Source organism: Corylus avellana, chromosome 2 (assembly GCF_965113065.1).
Source record: "Corylus avellana chromosome 2, dhCorAvel1.hap1.2, whole genome shotgun sequence".
Lineage (NCBI taxonomy): Eukaryota > Viridiplantae > Streptophyta > Magnoliopsida > Fagales > Betulaceae > Corylus > Corylus avellana.
In genome coordinates this window covers 33223516-33248405 of record NC_142491.1, presented here as the reverse complement: position 1 = coordinate 33248405, position 24890 = coordinate 33223516, and the positions used below count along the sequence as shown (strand labels likewise).

The 24890-nt window shown below is 37.1% G+C and overlaps 3 protein-coding genes across 3 annotated transcripts; all 3 read right to left on the bottom strand.

The window, feature by feature from the left end:
* Positions 1-13981: 13981 nt before the first annotated feature.
* Positions 13982-14827, bottom strand: LOC132177955 (protein ALWAYS EARLY 3-like). Its single transcript, XM_059590427.2, has 3 exons — positions 14665-14827; positions 14388-14568; positions 13982-14115 (listed from the first exon to the last, which is right to left on the bottom strand). Exons 1-3 carry the CDS (start codon positions 14700-14702, stop codon positions 14029-14031), a joined length of 306 nt encoding a protein of 101 aa, XP_059446410.1. The 5' UTR covers positions 14703-14827; the 3' UTR covers positions 13982-14028.
* A 963-nt stretch (positions 14828-15790) lies between these two features.
* LOC132176943 (uncharacterized) lies at positions 15791-17289 on the bottom strand. The gene is made up of 6 exons (XM_059589107.2): positions 17153-17289; positions 16806-17057; positions 16604-16696; positions 16423-16527; positions 15964-16316; positions 15791-15862 (listed from the first exon to the last, which is right to left on the bottom strand). Exons 1-6 carry the CDS (start codon positions 17225-17227, stop codon positions 15814-15816), a joined length of 927 nt encoding a protein of 308 aa, XP_059445090.2. The 5' UTR covers positions 17228-17289; the 3' UTR covers positions 15791-15813.
* LOC148587662 (uncharacterized) lies at positions 17271-24890 on the bottom strand. The gene is made up of 4 exons (XM_088512748.1): positions 24804-24890; positions 17502-17761; positions 17328-17394; positions 17271-17277 (listed from the first exon to the last, which is right to left on the bottom strand). The coding sequence occupies exons 2-4, from the start codon at positions 17746-17748 to the stop codon at positions 17271-17273; spliced, it is 321 nt and encodes a 106-aa protein (XP_088368874.1). The 5' UTR covers positions 17749-17761; positions 24804-24890.

The following is a 24890-nucleotide window of genomic DNA, read 5'->3' as shown; positions in this document are numbered from 1 at the left end:
AGTGTATGTAGATGTGTGATTGATAAAGAGGGAGCTGTCTGACTCGGAATTGAAAAAACCTAACTCAATGAGCTTGTTACTTAACTTAGAAAACTAGGCACGAGGGGCCTATTTCAGTCCATAAAAAGCCTTTTTAAGCTTGCAAATGTGAGATGGAAATTGAGGGTGAGTAAAACTTGGTGGCTGAGTCATGTATACTTCCTCAGACAAATTTTCATGAAGAAATGCATTTTGAATATCAATCTGATGAATGGGCCGACCTTCTGAGATAGCTAAAGATATAACAAAACGTACTGTTGTTGGTTTGATAACAGGACTATAAGTCTTACCAAAGTCAATGCCCTCTTGTTGATGAAAGCCTTTTGCAACAAGTCGGGCTTTGTAGTGGTCAACAGAACCATCTTCTTTTCTCTTCAATTGGAACACCCATTTACACCCAATTACATTCTGTGCTGAAGATGGAGGAACCAGATTCTAGGTTTGGTTGTTGAGTAAAGCATCGAATTCCACATTCATGGCTTTTCTCTAGAGAGGGTTTTTCATTGCTAAGGAGTAACAAATTGGTTCCGGTTCTTGAGAGGCTAAGATAGCCACTAGAGCATGGTGTAGTGGATAACGAATAGTGCCGTCAGTGTGAGTTTTGGGTTTTGCGATATTGTTTTTGGCTCGGGTAGTCATTGAATGAGCAGATACAACCGGGTTGGGTGGAAATTCTGGTCCGTCTTGCGTAGAGCTGGAGGTTGAAGAAGGTAAAGTGGAGGTAGGTGAAGTTGGGACAGCTGGAATAATTTTGAGTGGTTGTATCGGCTGCAGCTTCGGTTCGGCTATGTGGGTCGGTTGTTGTTTGGTTGGAATTATGTGGGTCCATGTCTGCTTGGGCTGGTGAAGTAGACGCATCCGTGGAGTGAGCTGCTGTAGGCCCAACAATCATGGGTGCAATAATAGGAATAGATGAATGAGCCTGCAAAACAGAATTAACTTGGGCTAGATTTTGAGTGAGATTTAAAGAGCATGAAAATGTGGTTTCATCAAAACGAACATCATGCGAAATATAGAATCTATCAAAGTTGAAATTTAGGCATTTGTAGCCTTTGTGTTGCGGTCTATAACCTAAGAAAAGACATTGAGTCGACCTTGACCAGAGTTTATGTGAATTGTAAGGACGTAAGTTTGGCCAACACGCACAACCAAACGTACGAAAAAATTTATAATCAGGGGAACGTTTGAATAGTGTTTCAAACGGAGATTGATTTTTGAGCAATGGAGTAGGCATTCTATTAATTAAATAACATGCAATGGAAAAAGCATCATCCCAAAAATATGAAGGCATGTTAGCATTTGACAAGAGAGCAAGACCAGTTTCAACTATGTGACGATGCTTCTGCTCAATAGCACCATTTTGTTGATGCATATGTGGGCAAGATATGTGACGAGAAATTTCATGAGAAATAAGTAATTTGTTCAAGGGAAGATATTCGCCTCCCCAATCAGATTGCACAGATTTAATTTTGGATTCAAAGAAACATTCAACATAAAGTTTGAATTTAATAAAAACATTGGTGACATCACCTTTACAAGAAATGGGATATAACCAAGTGTATTTACTAAAAGCATCTAGAAATGAAACATAATATTTAGAACCATTTTTGGAACAAATAGGGGAAGGACCCCATACATCCGTATAAATGAGTTCTAAAGGACATTTTGCTTGAAATTGAGATGTCGCAAATGGAAGCTGCTCGCTTTTGGAACTGAGACAAGCACGTCATAACTCTGGAATTTTATTGGATGTAACTAGAAGACGAAATGATGAAAAGACTTAACGAACAAGCTTGAATGCAGGGTGACCTAAACGTGCATGCCACTGGGAGAGAGATGTAATCTCACCAATGAAGGCAGACGATGGCACATTATTTGAGGAAGGGAAAAATTGAAAGAGACCATGATTATTCGGGCCTTGAAGCAGCACCTTCCCCGAACGACGATCCTTCAAAAGAAAATAGTGGGGATAAAATTCAAAAATAGTATTAGTATCCTGGGTAAATTTGTGAACAGATACCAGATTTTTGGTAATAGGTGGAACATAGAGAACATCTAATAAATCACAATTTAGAGATGGAGATAGAAGGCAGGTGTTTCCAATATGATGAATGGAAAGCCCTTTACCATTTCCTATGCGGATCTAATTGGTTCTAGTGTATTCTTCAGCCTTGAGATTGAGATTGGACATATCTGTAGTTAAATGATGTGTAGCTTCAGAGTCTAAGTACCATATAGAGTTGGGTTGACCACTTGGAGTGGCAAGATGTGCTTGAGATGAGGACTTAGTGTCACGACTGTAGCTATTGTCAAAACTGGAATAACAATCAAGGGTAGTATGACCAACTTTATTGCAAACCTTTGTCCACGATAAGAGTGTGAGAAATTGTTGGAGGCCGATTGACGTCCAGATGAGTAATTTTGATATGAGCCACGGTTGCTACGTCTTCCACAATAAGAGGGGCTGTGTGAGGTAGTATTTGCACCAGCAGCAGAGAGATCGATTGCTGTGAGGTTTTGATCTAGCCTCATTTCATGTGCTAGCAAGTGACCATAAAGATTCTCTATAGAGGGAGGTTCAACCCGTGTGTGAACAGAGGTAACAAACGGATCATAGTCAGATCCAAGTCCTGCAAGGAGAAAAGATACCTTCTCTGCATCATCGAGAGGTTTACCCACGGTAGCCAGCGTGTCAACCAGAAGTTGGAACTTCTGATAATAATCAACAATGGAGTCATTGCCCTTTTTGAGAGTGAGCAATTTGTAGTGGACTTGCATAGTGCAAGCCTTCGATTGGGACTGAAACAAGGTCTTAAGTATGAGCCAAACAACACGAGAGTTGGCACAACATGTGACATGAGAGAGCATTTGCACTGACAGTGATGAGTTTATGGCTCCAAGAATCAACTGGTCTTGCATGTACCACTCGAGATAGGCAGGATTATGAGATATGGTTTGATCAATACCATCTTTGATTGTGGATAATGTTTTTGGTGGAGAACTGATGGTGCCATCAACATATCCCAAAACATTTCCACCATTGAGGTGGGGAACAATTTGCGTTAGCCAATAGTTGTAGTTATCACAAGACAACTTGATAGGATTGAAATGGGTAAAAGTAACATGTGGTGGGGTTGAGGTCGTAGGAGAAGCCATCAGGAAAAAAAAAAATAAAAAATTGCAGAAATTTTAGAGAAAATGACGTGAGTCAGAAAAGCTCTAATACCATATAGAGTCTCTAATATTTGTTTGTTTGTTGCCTTACCTAAACATGGTATAGGCTTTGTATATATATAAACTAAACTATTTACAAGATAATTAAAATGATTACAATTTGTGATATGATAAAACTCTACAAGCGATAACAGTTTACATTTGAATGTATGTTATCTTGTGTTTGAACTTGTCTTTGGATCATGAGATATTTCTTGAGTCTTCGAGTTTTGAATGATCTTCTTATCCACGAGTTTGGTTGTTGAGAGCAGTGGCGGAGTTAGGATTCAATTCTTGTAGGGGCGGTATTAATAAGTTTTTTTTTTTTTTTTTTTTTTTTTTTTTTTTTTAATGAGGAAATAAATAAAATATAATAGTTAGCTTTTGCATGTAGACATTCACTTTACCGTTACTAGTAAAATAGTTGCATAAGATATGGTTAAATTTTATTTTTTTTTTATTTATTTTTTTTTCTTCTGAAAATTACATGTACTTTATATTTGATTTTTTTTCCTAACCGCATAAACTAAACATTGAGTGGATTAGAGAAATTTGATTGGGTGGGTTTGATTTTTGGAGCTCGGTAGTGTTGGGGTTTAATTTTTTGGCAATGGAAAGTGGAGGAGTGATTTTGATTGTTGAAAATTTTTAGTGGGTGAATTTTCTGCAGGTTTTATAAAGCAAATGGGTTAACCAATTTTCTAACAGCCCATTCCGCTTAGCCCAATTATAATCAACTAACAAACTAACCAAAACTCACCATTTTCTAACTTTCTATTTACAAAATTTAAGCAGCTTCTCTTATAATGGATGCCAGATGCATTCCACTACTTTTCCAAGCCATTCTTTGTCTCACACGTGGCCTTGAATTGCGTGCTTGGTTTTCAACTCACACCTAACGCTTCACCTCTCAAATCCTCTATTCTTCTTCTCCCTTTCTTCTAAAATCTACCCGGTCAACTCAGGAAAAAAGAAAGGAAAGAAAAGTGAGTATTAGAGACTGAGAGACAGGTTTTGAGAAAGAGGGGAAGGAAATGGTGAGAGAAAAGTGAGAAAAAGAGGGGGAAAAAAAGCAAGAGTATAGAACGAAAGAGAGAAGCTGAGATTACTCACAGAGTCAGTCATTAGACGCTGTTGGAGGGTTTTCTCTTTTCCTTGGTGACTGTCCGACTGTTGGCTTAGGAACTTAGGGTAAGTTTAATTTTTTTTTTTTTGCGTATTGCCGTGCTGGATCGTTGAGAGTAGAAATTGATTTTTTTTTTTTTTTTTACCAGGGGTGCCATCAAAATTTTAACTTAAAAATACTTAAAGAATTAAAAATTTTTTTTTTTTACCAGGGGCGGGCACCCCTAGGTCGCCTCCCTCTATATCCGCCGCTGGTTGAGAGTATATCTCTAATACTTAAAAAGAAAAAAAAAAAAAAAAAAAAAATCATTTATTACATATCACATCAACAGGTATGAAAAGTAACATTATTTAAACAAAATATGAGAACTATAGATAAGATAAAGAATGGCTTATCATATTAGAATAAATAAATTAATCTTATTTTCCATTTACAATTGTTCGGTATAATCCATATATATATATATATAGCGAAAGCTACATTATATCTCGAGCAACGAAAGAAAAAAAAAAAGAACAAAAAATTCTGTCTATGCTTGTTTTCTTGGGTGTAACCCAGATATAAAAACTTTTACAACTTGAATAAACTAGTGACCGTCTCCAGGGCTGGGTCCGGACGGCAACCTTTCGAGCCAATACGCCATGCTGTGCTTGGCCCTCTCATAGATGGAGGAATATGTCTCTAGGTTATTTGCATTGGAAAAATCCTCGGATAACACTCTGGTTGCTTCAACCCTGGCATGGCTCATGATAGCCACAGAGATGAGCAAGATGATGAAAAAAGTACTCGTCTTTCTGAAATTCATCTTGGGTGGGAAGAAGTTGGTGGAATGAATGAACTTAATCGATCTTTGGTATAAATAAGAGCTTTTGATGAGTGCTTGTGGAACTGCATGACAAAGTATGAATAAGCGAAGGGATTTATATATAGTGGCAGAGTTTTGAACCGGCACTGGGGATTTCGTGGGGTTTTACTGCTTACGTGTTGACCAACAAGTTTTGGAATGATCGACGAACTTGGTTTTGCTGGGTAAAGTTCGTAAATGGGCTCCCCACCTCCCGAGTATGAATGTTTCAACGGCGGAATCGTTTACCATGAATATTGTAATTTACTAAAATGGCCTTGTGAATCACACGAAGTCAGTATAGGTGGAGAGCAACCATTCGTCAATCTAATTAACACTAAACCGGGTCAGCGTAAAACTGAAATTTGATCTGGCCAGTCGTCTTGTTCATTCAGTCCAAAGTTTGCAGAGTTTGAATAGATCGTTTGTCTTGTAATTCCTCGATTTCGACAGAAAAAAAGAAATTTGTTTGAGAAAACTACCAAATTAATGATACGTGTTTATAATTAATTTATCTAAAATAATGGCCATAATGCTCTTTGGTTGGCATTTATATTTAAAACATTTTGGTTTGTCCGGTTTGCACAGTTTGTAAGATCCTCAACAGTACTATCATACCGTACGGGGTCCGTACGCGTTTTCTGTATAACTTATATTAATCCCTGGATATGAATTTTCTTGAAACTAATATATAATATATTAAGAGTCTTTAGCTTCGAGGCCAAGTGATTATACTATAATACTCATCATTTCCAGTTCATCAAGCCATACATTCTTTAAACAAATTTCAAAGATTAGTATATATATATATATATATATTATCCTTGGAGGAAAATATGAGTTTCCGACCCCTATTCCCTCGGTCGGTTGCGTGTCCTATTTTTTTTTTGTTATGCTATTTAATATTCTTATAGGAGTACACAATATGCAACTAAGATGATCCAACAACTAAAATTTGGCTTTTAACAAAAAAAAAAAAGGAAAAAAATCATTTTTATTCTTAAAGTTTTCATTTGAATTTTAATTTTTAGTTCTTGACAAATTTGAATATTTGATGTACTTTACAAGACCCATTTGGATTTGAGCTTTGCACGACGTAATCATATTTTTATTTTATTTTTTTGTTGATTTGGATTTATTAACAGGTTAAAAAAATTTAGTTATACTGGATTCAGTATAAATATTTTTTTTTTTAATTATTAAAACCATTAACGAAAAGGGAAAAACGCGGAAATATATTCTTGGAGTATACTCATGATCTTTCTGGCCTTGGGATTTCGTGGACTTTTACGGCTTACGTGTTGACCAAGGAGTTTTAGCTGAAAAACGAGGGAGTTGGTTTTGCTGGGAAAGTTGATACATGGGCTCTCCCTCCCTCCCCTTCCGGGTATGAATGTTTCAGCGGTGCCTTGTATCGTTAAAACCTTTGATTGTGGGTTTAAATTGAGTCCAAAGCTTGGAAAGTTTGAATAGAGTTGAGATTAGATATCGCTACTCTTGTTATTCTTTGACTCTCATATATACAAATTAAGATATTGTTTAAGAATTCACCGAATGATGGGAAATTTTGAATTGACTCGCTCTTCATCAAATTCTTCTTCTTACTTTTGAATAGACTACCAAAAACAGGTACGAGAATATTGTTTAAAGGAAATAACCGATATCGAGACACCTGAGCATTGTTAATGATGATAATGTTGTTTAAAACTTGAACGTAATTTGTCTTTGGTCTCTACTACTGTTTGTAAGATCCCCGTTGTATTGACATTAGTTTAAGCGTCATTAAAAAAATAAAAATAAATAATAAATAAATAAAGGAGATTGTGTGCTGCCTCAACTTTTCAAGATTTATTTATCTAAAACGCAACCGTTCACTTTAGCCTAAAAAATCTTTTTGTAATCCTCATATGAGTGTTTTAACCCTTAACCAAGCCCTCACTTGAAAATAGCTCCAAAAACTCAATTCAAATTATCTTGCCGAACATTCGGTAGAGAGGCAAGGTGGCCAAGCTTGTCATTGATTCAAGGAGTTGTGAGAATGTAGTCTCGGAAGAAGCAGTTCGAAAGTTAGGGCTTCAAACCAAGAGGCATCCTACTCCCTATTGGTTGAAATGGCTTGCGAAAGAAAACAAGGTAACAGTTTCTAAACGTTGTCTAACGTCATTTTTCATTAGAGCTAAATATAGGGATACTCTATGGTGTGATATGGTCGACATGGAGACGTGTAACCTATTGTTGAGAAAACCATGAAAATATGATAAAGCTACTACCCATGATGAAGAAAATAACACGTACAGCTTCATGATTGATAAAGTCAAGTTAATACTGCTACCTAACCAAGAGACATGACCAAAACCTTCACAAGGGGATGGTCAATCCTTTGTAGCAAAGCAAGAGTTGACGGACAAGGAAAGGGGCATCAAGGGAGCGGTACCAGGGCCGATAAAGCAACTGTTGGAGGGATTTGTCGTCGTGTTTTGAGTAGAATTACTAAAAGACGTGTCATTGCAAGATATTCAACCTCAACTTGAGTTGGTGCTGGGGTTTAAACTTCCAAATCATCCACTCCAAATCAAGAGTCCTAAAGAGCATGAAGAATTGGGACGACAACTGGAAGACGTAAACATTTCAAAGAGTATTGCAATCTTTCTCGTAGAAGATGAACCATGTGAAGAGGTAAATCTTTTGGATAGTCTGATAGTGTTTGATGACAGTTCCACACACCGCCATATACTTGATGAGAGCCCAAAAGTTGAAGTCAATGTTGGGAAACTTGATTATCTTGATTTCCTTGGGGTATAGACTATTTTATCAAATTCTTCTAACAATACTTGTGGAAATTTTTAGCGGAAACTTCATTTTGGACCCCTAAACTACCACTCATTTTGACATGCCTCCCTCAAACTTTAAAACCTCGCATTTTGGACCTCTGAACTTTCAATTTCTCTTACTTTGGACCCCTCTATTAGACTTTAAACGTTAAAAGTTAGACAATGACGTTTATACCCCTAACTTTTTTTCTAAAATTCCAAATTTATCCTTAATTTCAAATTAAAAATTGAAAAAAATATATTATTAAAAAAAATCACAAGGTGACCCACGGTTGGGCCACCTTGTAACTTTTTTTTCTTCATTTTTTTCAAAAAAAGAAAATTGAAGGGTAATTTTGTCTTTTTAAGAGTTTTAACAGCAAAAATTGATTGAGAGGTCCAAAGTGATAGAAATTGAAAGTTTAGGGATCCAAAGTGAGTGGTTTTGAAGTTTGAGGGAGACATGTCAAAAGGGGTGGTAGTTGAGGGGTCCAAAGTGATGTTTGCCCAAACTTTTATTTGGTAAAGAAGAATTTTATGCCACAACAGGAAGGGGTCATTGATCTTTCTCTGGAGATCTTTATGGTGTGTAAGGCAAAGAAGGCAATACATGCGAAGTTTGATCCATCTTTGGATAGCAAGCAAAATTTTCAACATAATCATCACAATCTTATGATGATTAAAGGCGTCATGTTTATTATGAGGTGTGACCTTGTTATGATTTTGAGAAGATGAGAATGGAATGAGTTGACTGGACATCCGAAGGACCGTGGGAAGAACCAGCCGAATTCGAGGGCAAATTCTCTCCAACTTGGGGAGAATTATGCAGATCGTTGAGCCTCGTCTGCAAGATCGTCTGCAACACGTTCAAACGAGCCTTAGCCCGAAAGCCTCGTCTGCAAGCTTGTCCGGGGATCGTCCGGACGGCTATGTTATCTTCGTCTGATGAATTTTACTAAATAGGCCATATCTAGGGTTTCAAACCTCTGATTAGAGCACGCTGATGGCGTTGGAAAGCTAACTCAAAGCTCTACAAAGTCATGTTTCACAATTTTGGCTAATTCCGATGTTTACTGGGTCCAAATCGATAGTAAAGAGAAGATTGGAAAGCTGGACGACGTTATGCTTAATTTATACACTTTTTATTTAGTGCATAAAAATAAAATTTGCTTGTAGAATTACAATTTCCGACTTTAATTTGTACTTTTATTAATTTTAGGGTCTGAGGCCTATAAATACATGCTTATAGCCTCTAGAAACGCAACTTTTGATATTATTTGAGTTTTATGCAATAAAAAGCCTCAGAGTTGAGTTTTCTTCAAATTTTCCTTCAAACCATAGATAGACTCTATAGTTTTGAGAAGAATTCTTAAATCTTTGATAGACTCAAGGTTTAAATTATCTATCCGTTCTTTTCTTGCTGTTATTCGCTGCAGCCCTCCAAGTCAGGTTGCATCGGAAGGTATCCCCCCAAAAGCACTTGTCAATTTGTTAAGGTTGAGAATTTCAGTTTGTATTTTTTTACTTTTGTCTTACTGAGAATTTTTAGCCAAAGGGAGTAGCCAAGGCACCCCCCATTTGGCCAAAGGGGTGGCTCAACCACCCCAACCCTTCTTCTAGCTTCTTTTTATTTTTTTTATTTTTTTTTCCTTTTAAAAAATTAGTTTTTAGTTTTCAATTTTAAATTCTTAGTTTTTATATATTTTATACATTTCTAACTTTTATAATTTATATATTTTCTATTATGGGTTACACACGTCATTATATAATTGGATATGACATGACATACTAATAGAATTTATAAAGAATTTTGGTGAAATTTAATAGTATATACTAGTTATTTGTTATTTTTGCATTTTTCGAAATCTAAATGAAGTATAATGGTTCAGAAACATGAAACAAGGGAAACAATCAAAGACACTAATGCATATCAATGCAGTAGTAAATCATTATTTATAAAGTTTTAGGTTCACAACATAATGTAATTATAAAAGACATGAGTATCAAAATGCATAGTTTATCAATAAAATAGTCATATTTGATGAAAAAGAATATTTGGCATTCTTATAGGTGATTACTTCCATATACCAAAAGATCAAACTTCTCATTTATGCAAGTTATAATCTAATATTAATCAAGACACTAAGCGAAACCTTAATCCCATGGTACTACTTCAAATCTTATTCATGCACATTCTGCCCAAAACAATCGATTGTTTCTCATGGACCGTTTGATCAGGTACAAGCTGTTCAATTGTTTTTATCCAAAATTTGTCTTTCCCATTTCATTCTTCCAAAACCTAATTTATCACTTACCCAAGACTCCTAGAGTTTATAACACTTCTTAAGAGTATGATACATATACACTAGCATAGACGTTTAAAAATAAGCAAAGTTACAAACATCACTTCAAAACTCAAAGGTCCTAACTTTTTCTTCATAGTTACATCTCCCTTATGAAACAACCAAGGAAAATACGTTGAGGTGCTAAAAGGTAGATATTTTAACACTGTTTTAAAGTTAAAAAAAAATGCTAGACCTTAAAGTTTACATTTTTTTTATGCAAACATCAAGCTTATCTATTTAAAAGACCTAACTTTATACCATTATTATGGAAAAGACAACTGTTATGCAATTTAGCATAGCTTAATTCTAAGATATAAAACATGTGAGATGAAAACATAGCTTAAATAGGAGAGGTAAAACATAGGTTAGGATTAGGTTAAGCTTCATACTTCAAAGGTGGGACCATTCCAAGTTTTAGGAGTACACTTTCATGAGATGCCTCTCTCTCTCTAGGGTTGAGTATTAGAAAATGGAGAAAATCGAGGCCTAGGGTTCAACCTAGCACGTTGTTAGGGGTGAACACCAATTTTAGATGCTCAACGGAACTAATATACCCCTCTTTGTGCAAATTAAATAGTCACTGTAGCAGAATAATGATAAAGCAACCCACAAGGAAGACACCAATTAATTTTATGTGGAAAACCCTCCAAAGCGAAGGTAAAAACCACATGACCTAATCTAATCAAATCTTTCACGGTCAACAGTAATGAGTTTACAATTATTTTCGCTAGAGAAATATCTAGAGGTTATCACCACATCAAGAATACATGCATTCTTGGATTAAACATAAATTCATCACCCTAAACTAGATTCCAACAAGAATAAAGAAAGATCACACCAAGTAGGTATTCGCAACCAAGCGACTGGAGAGGAAGTGCAACGATCAACACCAATCAATACATAGCTTTCTTCATAAGGAGCAACACACTAAAATTGCATCAAGATCGGATCACAAACGAACCTCCTATCTCTGACGGATGTAATTAGGTGAAACACTTTTTCTCCTTTTTCTTTTCTTTCTCTCCCTATGCCGCACTCTTTCTTTTCTTTTTCTCACTTGCTTTGACACACATACGTGTGTTTCTTATATATATATATATATATATACACTACAATACAAGGGTTTTGTTTTGTAGCCCATGTGGTCCCCACATAAGAGGGACCACCAAACAAATCTGCCCCTCCCGACTATGTGGGGAGGCTCCACCAAGCCTGACGCGCTTCTGAAAATTTCAAGCTTTTGCATAGGCAACAATTTAGTCATCATATTTGACCCATTCTCGTCAGTATTAATTTTTTCACTCTGTAACAGTTTATCCTCCTGTGCATCACGAATCTACTGACACTTAACATTGATGTGTTTCGATCTTGAATGGAAAGATGAATTCTTAGTGAGATGGATGGCACTTTCACTGTCACAGTAAAGCACATACGTACCTTTCTTACTGTAGACCCAGTTTTTGTAAGAATTTTTTCATCCATAACAATTCTTTAGCTGCTTCAGTGGTGGCAATGAACTCTGCCTCTGTGGTAGATAAAGCAACAAATTTCTTCAATCTGGATTGCCATGACATTGCTCCCATTGAATAAGTAATCAGGTACCCGGAAGTAGATTTTCTAGAATCAATATCCCCAGCCACCCAAGGGGGGCCTGCATGCTACTCTTGAGGTGGGGGTAGCCTTCGGTCCACCCTGGATCTGGTTGGGCGTTGGCCTCGCGCCACCCTAGAGGTGGCTAGGGGTGGTGCACGGCCACCCCACTGGCCATCCCCACCAGATTTGGGAGTGGCCTGACTGCCACCCCACTTGAGGAGTGTCATGCAAGCCACCCCATGGTGGCCAGGGGTGGCCACGCTCCACTCCCGTGGGTCAGGGGGTGGCGGCGAGCCAACCCTGACCACTTTTGGGGGTGGCTCGTTGGCCACCCCCTATTTATTTTTTATTTTAAAAAAAAAAACTTTATAAATTTTATATATATATATTTTTTGTTAGAATTTTTTATTTGGGAATATTTTTGTCTTTTAATGAGATTTAACGTCTAAAAGAAAATATTCTATCAAATTTAATGAGTTTGACTAACGGAATGGAGTTTTGGGAAGAAAATGGAAGGAAGGTTGGCAGTTCATAGGAGAAATTGACAATGTATGGTAGTTGATGGGAGAAGAGGTAATTACCCCCAACTTTTTCTTCAGTCTATCAATTTTATTAGTGTCACAACAAACAATGAACATGTTATCCACATATAGCAAGAGAATAATAAACTCTCCATTAGAGAATTTCTTCACAAATACACAATAATCTAATATAGTTCTGTCATACTCATGATCAATATAAATATAGTACCACTACAAGAAATTAGGTCTTTAGGGGCGACTCAAAGTCGACCCTAAAAGTCCTAAAGTGGACGCTGTTGCCAACAGCGTCGACTTTTGGACCCTAAAAGTGTCGACGCTAATAGTCCGACCCTAATGCTCATACGTGTGATCATCAGCGTCCACTTCAAGTCGACCCTAATGATAACTTTTAGCGTCCACTTTATCGACCCTAAAAGTCACATTTTTTGACCCTAAAAGTGATGTAAAAAAAAGTCATAGTCGACGCTAATGGTTAACCATTAGCGTCGACTTAAATTGGACGCTAATAGTTAACCATTAGCGTCCACAAAGTGGACCCTAATGGTCCTAAAAAAAATTAAAAAAAAATTAACTATCAGCGTCCAAATAAAAGTGGACGCTGATTAGTTAACCATTAGCGTCCACAAAGTGGACGCTAATGGTCCTAAAAAAATAAAAATAAAAAACTATCTATCAGCGTCGGCTTAGGGTCGACCCTATTGATAACTTTTAGCGTCCACTGTATGGACCCTAAAAGTCACAATTTTTTGACCCTAAAGGTAATGTAAACGGAACCCATAGTCGACGCTAATGGTTAACCATTAGCGTCGACTTAAAGTGGACGCTAATAGTTAACCATTAGCGTCCACAAAGTGGACCCTAATTGTCCTAAAAAATTTAAAAAAAAAATAATCTACGATCGATCGCACAATGTGTACGATCGATCGCAGTACCAGAAGGTGTTCGAGATTTTGCGATCGATCGCACAATGTGTGCGATCGATCGCAGTACCAGAAGGTGTTTGTGATGTTGCGATCGATCGCACAATCGTGTGCAATCGATCGCAGACCCAGACCCAGACCCAGGGAACCAAATTACTTACATATGCAAACCAGTTTCATTTCTGAATTTAAGATCAAATTTCATACAAATTTATTAACTTTAGTTATCAAGAATCTCACCATAACTAACTACTAAAACTAGAAGAAATTATTAACTGAATGACAAACCCGCTCCAAACTATCTAATAACTGGGATGCAAAAGAAACTATTTTCTGCCAAGAGGTTTAGTAGATTCAATCCTCCAGCTTGCAATTAATAGAAGTAAATGAGCACTATGACCCTTATTCAAATATGTAAGAACGCGTTCAAGACAAAGCAGTGACAAGTATTAAGAAAAAAACAAAAGAAATATTAAACCAGGTCATACCCTGGTCATTAGTTCATGCAAATCAATTACATTAAAATAAAGCGCAATAGATTATACAAGAAAGGTGAAAATAGTGCTTAATTTTACGGATTCTAGTTATAAATCAATCTAACAGTAATGGACGCTACCAACCCAGTTTGTAATGTAGAGAGCCTCCACCATCTCAACGGATCCGTTATGTACTACAGCAGCCACCTGGATATGCACAGAAGTCAATAATAGAAAAGAGACCAAAAACAAAACTGGAGCACATTAGAAATTGTCTCATTAGAACAGAAAATTTTATTGTAAACAGTATTACAGGGAGAAAGCATGAAAAATGTTTGCATATGTATGCATAACCAAATTAGATATCAAGTTACACCACAAAAATTAGAAGCTGCTTATATAATGAAAGACAACCAATTATGGCTAATTAAGTAAATCCCAAAAGAGTAAATAAAACACAACGTCAAATAAAGGCATACCTTCTTCCAGTCTTTTCCATATTTCCAATAGGCTTGATAAAAATGCTCAAGCTCCTCCTTGCTCCATTGAGGTCCTAACTTATCAGAATATTTCCTTTTCTGTGCATAAAATACAGCAGCCAAATGCGGACAATGCGGCCCCATCAAGAACCAAAGCAGAATCACATGGACTTTCCACCACCTAAAAAGAAATCAAACTACTGCTTAAACATCCCAAATTGAAAAAACAAAAAAGACACAGAATTTAAATGAAGATAAGGATGAGGAAAAGGCTAACCTTGGGCACAGCTCCAGAGTAAACCTTGTTGAGCACATTGCAGAGAATGATCCCACCTCTCAATCCTAGCCGTAACTCCTGCTCCAACGGCTCCGCCGGCAAATCCTTCGCCCCCACTACTCCCACCATCTTCCTCAGCCACCCCGCCGCTTCGTTCCTTCTCGACGCTATCAATCACCAAAACAAAACAAACCCATCAACCACTCTCTCCCATTCATTCACCACAACTAACACATCTTATACCTCTTTATCCTATAATTATGAAAATGATATAATATAAAGGGCAAACATATCATGAATAATGGCTTAAAACTACAAAACGACACCTATCATTGGAAACAGAAGCCGAAAACCACAAATATTGGCAAAGTTTAAAAGTTTAACACCTTTTAGAGAAGAGTACTATGCATTAACACTACTTCACCACATCAGACAACAATCTTCAAACTAATCTAAATGCTCACAAGCAACGTAACTCAAAATGACTAACCTCATCAAAATCATCAAAAATATGTGAGAACTGCCCCATGAACCAAACCTGCCAAGGGAGAAAACTATTAAATATATGTTTTACAATCTATGGCCAGGAAAATTTCAAAACCCAAAATAAAATACTTATCTGCATCATCTTCCTTGCCAATTCATCCTCATAAGCAATTTGAGTAATCTACCACAATGAACCAATATATGATATCAAGACAATAAGAATGAAACCCAACATGATAGAGAAAGAAATACTAAAAATGTGTTTGTTCATGAAACATATTAAAGTAAGAACCTGCTTGGGTAGTTTAACTTTCTTGTACTCTTATCATCCTGCATACACTTAAAAATAAAATTTAGAAAGATATTATTACTCCCTTGCATTGTTTACTCAAAGCTCTTTAACCTTGATAAACATGTCAAGGGAGATTTACTAACTCAAAAGTTCGTGAACCAAAAATTTTGCGAATATCTTAACATAATATAAACCAAATAAAAAGTACCAACAAATATACATTACCAAACAGATCACGATCAACAAATACTCCAATACACAATAGCAAATAGAAAGTACCAACAACTATCCAAATACATAGTATCAAAAAAAAAATCTGAAATATGGTATCAAAAAGTACATCATAAATAAATGGTTATTTCAAAGCTCCCTCAATTGTTGGCTTCACTTGATGCACCTCCAAGCAAGCTCCCTCCAGACCTAAGAAGAATAGAATTTCATATAATGATTAATAAGCTTTTTAACGATTACTTAGTATGTGTGTTTTTGTAAAATTAATGCATAGATATAGTTTCACTAACCCTCCAATACGTGACATTAAGAACTCAACAGTGGCTTTCAATTTGTTGGTTTCCTCAACGTTGGCTTGCAAATTCTCTCTATACTGATGAAGTTCGATTCTAGTCTGTTGAAGCTCGCTTTGAGTATCTTCTTGTCTTTTCCTACACTCGTCATGGTTGTCGAAGTGGGTGAACGCTTGAGATGAAGTACTTAAAGGGGTAGGAATAAGACCGCATCCCATTCCTCTAACGTGACCAGATCGTCGGCCCCCTAGCACTTGTGTGACTATTTCTTGCATTCGGTCCTCGACACTTGTCCCCTCCACACTGCCTTCCTCTAAGGCCTCACTGGTTGTTAATTCTTGCATCTGAAGCTGCACAAGTCATAGTTGGCTTTAGTTTAATATATACTTCATGCAAGTTTACTATTCATGTTCTTCACTAATCAACTTAATAATCGGAGCGTAAACATTTACTTACATATAGAGTTTTGCATTTGTCGTTCACAAACTCTTTATCTTTTTTTCTTGTATGGGTAGCCTCATATAGTTCAACAGGATTGGGCTTCACTTTTGTTTCTTGTTCCTACACATAATACATATAATCAAAGTTTACACTAAATAATGTTACTTTAATTAAATTATAAAAAAGAGACACTTACCTTTTTGTAAATGACGTTAACAAATGAACAAGTGCCAGCTGTGTGATTTGTTTCCAATTTGCTTCTGTTTTTTATATTTCGTGCAGACTTTTTCTATAAAATTTGGAGAAAAAAACAAACACAATTATTCATAAAATGTCCTCAAGTGCATGCAAATTATATCAATCTGAATTTTCTAATCAGTATAATAATATATATTTACCTTCCATTTATCGTCATCAAATGAGTCGCATATTAGGTTCCACTGTTCAGGACCATATCCTGCTGGCACGTTTTCCCTCCCAATAGCCTTAGCCTTGGCAATCCCCTCATCATCGTCTTTATCAATGCCTTCAAAATATTTTTTGTAGTGGTCTCTATACAAGCTGGAACGAATCCTAGCATATGCACGACCCAATTTATTTTCAACAGCTTTGACGTGCTCGTATCGTTCCATATTCAGTGCGAAATTTGACTGATACATAATAGATAAGAAAACAATGGTAAAAAATGTGTCACATTATTTTTTCATACAAAACATATTCATAAACATTACATTGATATTCATACCTGAACATGAAATAATAACTTGTTCTTTTCCTCAGCTGGGACCTTTTTCCATTCACCGTGATGGAGTTCGCACATGTTACGAATAATCTCCCCAATCTTGCTTGCAAACCATGACGCATTATCGCCTATAGGTGCCCGGTGTCTATTTGGGATGTTTAGCACTAAGGGACCATACTTAAGTACGTGCTCACTCAACTTCTTACACTTGGCCTTACCCCTTACACTTCTGACAGACGTGGTAGCTGTTATGCAAAACATGGTAACGTAGTAAGTTATATTGTCAAATGTCTATAACAAATCAAAATAATACAAAAATAACATTTCATAAACATATAATTCATGAACTTACAAGATGCAGTAGGGGCGCCTCCCTGTGAATCCAATCCTGCCACTGAGTGAATAGGATCATTAGACTCGTGCGAAGGATGCCTATCCACTGACTCGAGGAGGAGGGGGGGCGAGGGCGCCATTTGCATATCTGTATCACCAAACCCAGAATTGGGAGTCGGACTCTCATGCTCGTCAATAAGGCCCCGACCTTGACCTTGGCCTCGGCCTCGTGCTGCTGGAACACGTTTACGTCCTGTTGTTGTCATTGTTATGATCAATCTGCAAACAACTCAAAAACGAAAAAAATATATTAGTCAAATTATAACCATATAGTATGTTCAATATTTTTGACAAACAAACAATAATTTTGCTAGTAAAAAAAAAAAACAAACACCACAATACATGTATATATATAGAGAGAGAGAGAGAGCATCAACTTCATTAAATATGCTAATACACTTTGTACTTACACCAAATGTGAGCTTATGTTCAACACATATCATCATCAGATTCATATTCAGAATCTGTATCACTGTTACTTGAAGATGATTGTTCGTGTTCAGAGTCCTCTTCGTGTTCAGAGTCTATATCATTGTCGCTACATAACTCCTCTTCCTCATCAAAGTTTGTATCATAGTCCTCGTTCGACAAGTTATCGTTGGCAAACATGCTTGCATCAAGTTGAATATATAATTCATCAATTGCTATTGTCGCATCATCTCTACGTAATTGAGTGGAGGCTTCAACATTTGCTTCATCAACGAAGACCATATTACCCCCAACACATTCACCTTCCTGGTATACGTCATCACTGAGTCTTTCGTCATCTTCTGTATTATCTCCCTTTTGTACTGTTGGAATATCATAGATGTCCCTATTGATCCACTTCTGCACCACTTTCCAATTACCACCCAATTTGGGATCATCCAAGTAAAACACTTGCGAAGCTTGACATGCTAAGATGAACGGGTCGGATTCACACCATGTACGAGAAGTATTAACAATCGTGAAGCCTTGGTCCATTTGTATTCCTGTTGCACTCCCAGTGTCCCACCAATCGCACTCAAACAAGTACACGAGATTTTGGCCAGGATAACGTAACTCTAGAATATTTTTTAACTCACCATAATACTCAGTTATTGAGGTTTCGTCCTCACCTGAAACAGAAACACCACTGTTCTGGGTAGTACGAGTTTCTGCACATTCTTTCGTGTGGTACCTAACACCATTCACGATGCAACCTCTGTACGATCTAACATGACGATCAGGCCCGCATGCAAGATCATATAATTGTTTTGAGCCATTGTCTGCAGTACACCCACTATTGTATAAACGTTTATGGAACCAACGTTCAAAGTTAGCCTCATGTTTTTTATCAATGTCATGGCCGCCTTCTCTTTTGATCATATTATAATGTTCACTGCATGAAAAATAAACATATTCGTAAATGATCATCACCGCTAAAATTATAACATGTCGTAACAGGTAAAACACAAAGACCATTACTAAACTTACTCCAAATATGACGCCGTTTCGTTACAGTTGGTAAGCACATACCATCGTGCCCTATCAAAATCATTAGCATTCAGTGTTACTAATTTAGCTGCTCCTAACGGCCGAACTCGTTGGGAGAACACATCCAAGCGCTGGCTCATTTCTACTTCCTCAACGTCAACATTTCTCCGTTCACGGTTCCATCTTGTCTCAATCCCCCGAAGATACCTGGAACAGAAGGTCAAGCTCTCCTCAGCTAGGTAACACTCGGCAATAGACCCCTCTGGACGCGCTTTGTTACGTGTCCACTTCTTATATCTTCCAAGTTCTCTTTCGAACGGATACATCCAACGGTTTTGTACAGGACCGGCAAGCTCGGCCTCCCGAGGTAAATGAAGTGCTAGATGGATCATAACATCAAAAAAAGCTGGCGGAAATATTTTTTCCATTTTGCATAAAATTATTACAATATCGACTTTCATTTGTTTCAGGATATCAACTTTCAACGTCCGTGCACATAACTGCGTAAAAAAGGTACTCAACTCGGTCAATGTTGTTCGTATTTCCGACGTAGAGAAATTTCGAATTGCAACAGGAAGCAAGCGCTGTAAGAAGACATGACAATCGTGGCTTTTCATACCCGAAATTTTACCAGGAAGCTTGTTCACACATCGACCAATGTTAGATGCATACCCGTCAGGAAATTTAACACCTAACAACCACTCACATAAACTCTTCTTCTCATCTCTTGTCAATGTGTACTTCGCAAGTGGCATCCTATAAGTTTCACCATTTGGCTGCACATGCAATTCTTTACGTATACCCATCAACTGTAAATCTCTTCGTGCCTTGACTGTGTCCTTGGTCTTCCCATCAATATTCATCAACGTACCATAGATACTTTCACATATGTTCTTCTCAATATGCATTACATCTAAATTGTGACGTACTTTCAAACTTGACCAGTAAGGCAACTCAAAGAAAATACTTCTCTTCTTCCAATTCAACACAACATCTGTGTACTTTCTCTTTCTCCCGCTTGTTTTTCGAAATTGTAAACCCTCAGCATCCCTTAGCTGTTTCAACAATTGACTTGCAGACAATTCTTCAGGTTCCAATCTATGCTCCTCAGTACCATCGAACAAATCTCCTCTTTTTCGCCATGGATGCTCTTGAGGAAGCCACCGACGATGACACATAAAGCACACCTTATGCCCATACTTCAAATACCTGAACGATGTATCCTTATTACATACTGGACATGCAAGATTTCCATTTGTAGACCACCCAGATAATTTTCCATATGCGGGAAAATCATTTATAGTCCATAGTAATGTCGCATGCAATTGAAATGTCTCTTTCTTTGATGCATCGTACACGCGTATGCCTTCATTCCATAAATCTTTCAAGTCATCAACCAATGGGCGCAAATATACATCAAGATTCTTTCCGGGATCTGAAGGCCCAGGGATAATAAGGGACAACATCAAATTTGGACTCTTCATACACATCCACGGAGGGAGATTGTACACCGTGAACATTACTGCCCATATGCTATATGTTGTACTCATATTACCATATGGGTTGAAACCATCACTTGCTAAACCAAGCCGCACATTGCGGGAATCACTTGCAAACCACTCATATCTTTTATCAAACTCTTTCCATACAATAGAATCGGCAGGGTGTCTGAGAGTATTGCCATCATCTTCTCGACCTTTTTTGTGCCACCGCATTTCCTTGGCCATTTCTTTTGTCATAAACAACCGTTGTAACCTTGATTTTATTGGGAAATACCGTAAGACCTTTTGAGGAATATTACTTTTTTTTCCTTTGCCATCAATCCATCTTGAATTGTTGCACTTTGGGCATACCACTTTGTCTGCATGTTCTTTCCAAAAAAGCACACAACCATTCTTGCATGCGTGTATCTTATCGTAACCGAATCCCACGTGTCGCCTAAACTGTATTGCTTCTCTATACGAGCGTGGCAATGTCTCTCCATCTGGGAGGGCCATCTTTATCAAGTCAATCATCATATCAAACGCCTTGTTACTCATGTTGCAGAACGCCTTTATATGAAGCATCTTCAGTACAAAAGCAATTTGTGTAAATTTCTTGCAGCCTGGATAAAGTTCTCGTAAACCATCTTCCCAAAATCGGTGGAAGGAGCTTGTTTGTTCGTGATCATCAGTTGGGGGGCCCTGTGAAGTAGAGGATTCTCCGATGTTAGCATCAACAAATGTCCCCATACATACATCGTCTAACAATTCTTCAACTGCATCAACCTCCTCCATCATTTCAGTTGTATGTGTGTGCATGTTTGTAGAAGTGTTTACCCTAAAATGATCTTCTTCCCCGTGAAATATCCATCGAGTGTATGCCGGAGTAAATCCATTCATATACAAGTGACCCTTCACCTCGCTAATATGAGAATAATATCTATTTGCACAATCACGGCATGGACACTTTGTCATATCACGTGAATCAACTGATTTAACTGCCATTCCCATGAATTCTTCCACACCTTTTTGAAATCGCTCTGAACATCGAGTACTTTCCCGCATCCAACTCCTATCCATATTGATGTCCCTATTAGAGGTTATTCGTTGCGTACATGTACGCACACAAGGGAATTAGAAGATCAGATTCTTAAGAATTAATAGAATTAAATGGGAGGTCTGTTCTCAAATATTGATGCTAGCTCAATGCCATGTTACCTAACAAAATATTCTAGAAGTGGGTTAGTAGTTTAGAACAAATTTCTATTTGTAATTTATTTACTTGTTTAGCTCAATGACAGTTTTACATTTTTTACCATTGTTGTTAGCTTTGATATTTATTATAGAATGTTGTCTTGCTTCAAGTTTACTGTGCTACTTTCTTATTGAACTTAAATGGAAAAGACAATACAATCATGTACTATATCAACTTTGATAACATAAGTTGATGTGAACTAGAAAATTAATAACATAATCCTAATATAAGAATAAGACTTAATACTAATAAACAAGTAATAATAAGAGAAGAAGCAAGGTTTAATAGGTTACAAGAGAAGAGGAGAGGTTTAATGCAACCACAAGATAAGAAGGGAGAGATGCAGTGGGAATACAAGTTTTCAGGCTTCAGCACGTAGTACGATCGATCGCACCACCAGAGAGTAAAGCCTCTCTGGTTTTGCGATCGATCGCACCATCAGGGGCTTCAGCACGTAGTGCGATCGATCGCACAACCAGAGAGTAAACCTCTCTGGTAGTGCGATCGATCGCAATATCAGGGGCTTCAGCACGTATTGCGATCGATCGCACCACCAGAGAGGTTTTACTTGTAGTGAGTGCGATCGATCGCACTATCATCTATCCCACAAACAAGTTAGTTTATGCTTTACTCCAATCAACACATATCTCTACAAACCCCACATTTATACAGGTAAACAATTAATGACATGGCTATACATGACCGTGTGTGCACCCACCCACCCGTGCATATGAATACATACACATAATTAACCATATGTTACATCAAATACTTGGCTAAAAAAGATTATCTTGCGTCGACGTGCCTAGTAAGTGTGTTGTCCCATAATCTATCTTTACACGGTTTTTATAACCCAAGAAAGTTGCTAGTTACTCAACTTTGCAATTTATGGCCATACGGGGTCTATATTGCCTCCTTATGCTTTTATTGAGATAAATTACAGTGTTTTTTTTTTTTTTTTTTTTTCATTCCTTTTTCTTTTGGCAAATGAGGTGTTTGGAGATTTTTAAGCATCTGACTAGTGCCTGGGCATATGCGGTCCCCTCATCCCAAACACGCTGATGACTAGTTGCAAGTATTATAATGTTTGTATTTTTGGATAGTAATTTCTTTCCTGCATTTATTCTTCATTTTCATACAATTTCAGGTACCCAATTCTTGATATAGTCCTTCGCGCAATTGAAGCTCTTTCTGCTTTAGATGGTTATTCTCAAGAAATCTGTTCAAATAAGTAACTTTTTAGACTGGCTTGTGATCAGATGGTCATACTTCCTGAAAAAGTTGAGGTACATTTGAGCTTGCAGTACTGGTATATTATATGGTTAATTATGTACTTTTTCTTTTTTAGCCAATACTTTTTTAGCCAATCGCTTCAAGTGTACGTCAAACTTATACATACACAAATTATCTTGCATCGGATTTGGAGCCAAATACTTGTTTTCATGTTACTTGTAAGGCAAGGGTGTTTCTTTTGTTATGTTTTTTATGTGATTCTTTTCAACTATTTCTAAGTTGGTATCTTAGGGTCAGAGATGTAAATAGGTGCAACAGAATTAGTGGCAACCTTGGCTGTGGTTGAGCTTTTTTGAGCGTCAGGTTATTTTTGGTACCCTTATCCACTATATATTTAGCTCTTCAATGATTATGGCTCACATATTTTATTGTCAAGTATGTGTACCCTATCATTAGCAACTTAAGATTATTGGCTCAAATATTTTATTTTTATTGTGTTTTCTTTTGAAAAAAAATTGTAAGTAACATATTTTATTGTCAAGTACGCTGTTTCTCACTCTTTCAGGCACCACAACTTTGAGGAAGACATCACTATAAAAATTGTCTTATTGAAACAGGGTCACTATTAATTTCAAGCCCCTAAGGACCTAGTCTCAAGATACTTAAACCCAGTTAGCAGACCAAGAGATCCATATAAAAGAGAAGTGCATCTTAAATCCTAGGTGATTAGTCCCTAATACCATAATGACACTAATCAAGCCACTTCTTGGCAAATTAATTTTTGGTGAGATTTCCACCGGCAGGTCCCCTGCACGAGGGCGAGGGGTGTGTACATTGAAAAATATTCAAGAAGAAGCCTGAGATAGAACTAGGGCTGGCCGCTTAGATATGAGCTTCTGGAAACAATTTATTAATGAACTCCAAGTGCCGGATAGAAGATACTTGCAAGAACACAACAGTTGGTAGCAACTGAAAATTGTTCCAACCAATTGGGGCAGACAAAGATCACACTATGGCATTTACTACAACAACAACTACATAAAAAGAGATTTTTTGGGGATGGGGTTGGGGGAGGAGAAATGACAAATAATTTTCAAAATTAAAATTTTGTGGTATTATTAATTAGCTTATTAACCCAAAATTCATAGACTTATTGGTAGTACAATATCATTAAAGTGAGATAAAAGCCATACTTGACAATAAAAAAATCAATACCAATTTTGCATTACTTTGTTTGAATTTTCTAGTGTCAATGTAGATCGTGTTAAACGTTTTGGACGAACTATTTTCATTATTATGGCTATTGGGGCCTAATTGCTAGCTGGTTCGTTCAAGGGTGGAACTTATACTCTTACTATTTAATTTCATTGGTAATTTTGAGTTATTGTTGAGTTTATTATTTGATTTTTTTGATGGACGCATGCTTAGGATCGAAGCAGAACCTTCTGATTTATATGCCAAATACTTGTTGCTTTAGCCAAATACTTGTTTTCATATATAATCAACACATATCTCTACACAAGCTTGAAATGATCTCTACAAACCCCACAAACAAGTGGCATCCTATAAGAGTATATAGGTTAAATTTTGTCCGACCCTAAATTGTTAAGAGTATATAGGCAACAAAATGAAGAGCAAAATTGAATAAATTTACACCCAACACAAGCTTGAAATGATCAAATATTAGCCTTCTACTATGTTTGAAAATATCCCAATACTAAAAATCACAGGAAACAGTGTAGAAACCACAAAAATCAACCATTTTAGATGCAAAACTGCAACCCATGAACATTGCTGCTGCCCAATAGAAAGAGAAGAAGAGAGGAGAAACTCATACCGGAGAGAAAGCTGCAGGAGAGGGTTAAGTGCGCCGGAGTGAGAGCTGCCGGAGAGAGAACCTTGCGTCGGAGAACTGAGTGAGAGA

Bases quoted from the DNA above. Each gene is read 5' to 3' on its own strand.
- LOC132177955 (XM_059590427.2), bottom strand. From the start codon at position 14,702: ATGTGCTCAACAAGGTTTACTCTGGAGCTGTGCCCAAG. The intron at 14,569-14,664 runs GTTAGCCTTTTC...ATTTCTTTTTAG, and splicing joins ACTCTGGAGCTGTGCCCAAG to GTGGTGGAAAGTCCATGTGA. The intron at 14,116-14,387 runs GTATGCCTTTAT...GTGCATATCCAG, and splicing joins ATGGAAAAGACTGGAAGAAG to GTGGCTGCTGTAGTACATAA.
- LOC132176943 (XM_059589107.2), bottom strand. From the start codon at position 17,227: ATGTGCGAACTCCATCACGGTGAATGGAAAAAGGTCCCAGCTGAGGAA. The intron at 16,528-16,603 runs GTAAGTGTCTCT...TATTATGTGTAG, and splicing joins TTAACGTCATTTACAAAAAG to GAACAAGAAACAAAAGTGAA. The intron at 16,317-16,422 runs GTAAGTAAATGT...TGACTTGTGCAG, and splicing joins ACAAATGCAAAACTCTATAT to CTTCAGATGCAAGAATTAAC.
- LOC148587662 (XM_088512748.1), bottom strand. From the start codon at position 17,748: ATGACAACAACAGGACGTAAACGTGTTCCAGCAGCACGAGGCCGAGGC. The intron at 17,395-17,501 runs GTAAGTTCATGA...TTTGCATAACAG, and splicing joins AGGCGCCCCTACTGCATCTT to CTACCACGTCTGTCAGAAGT.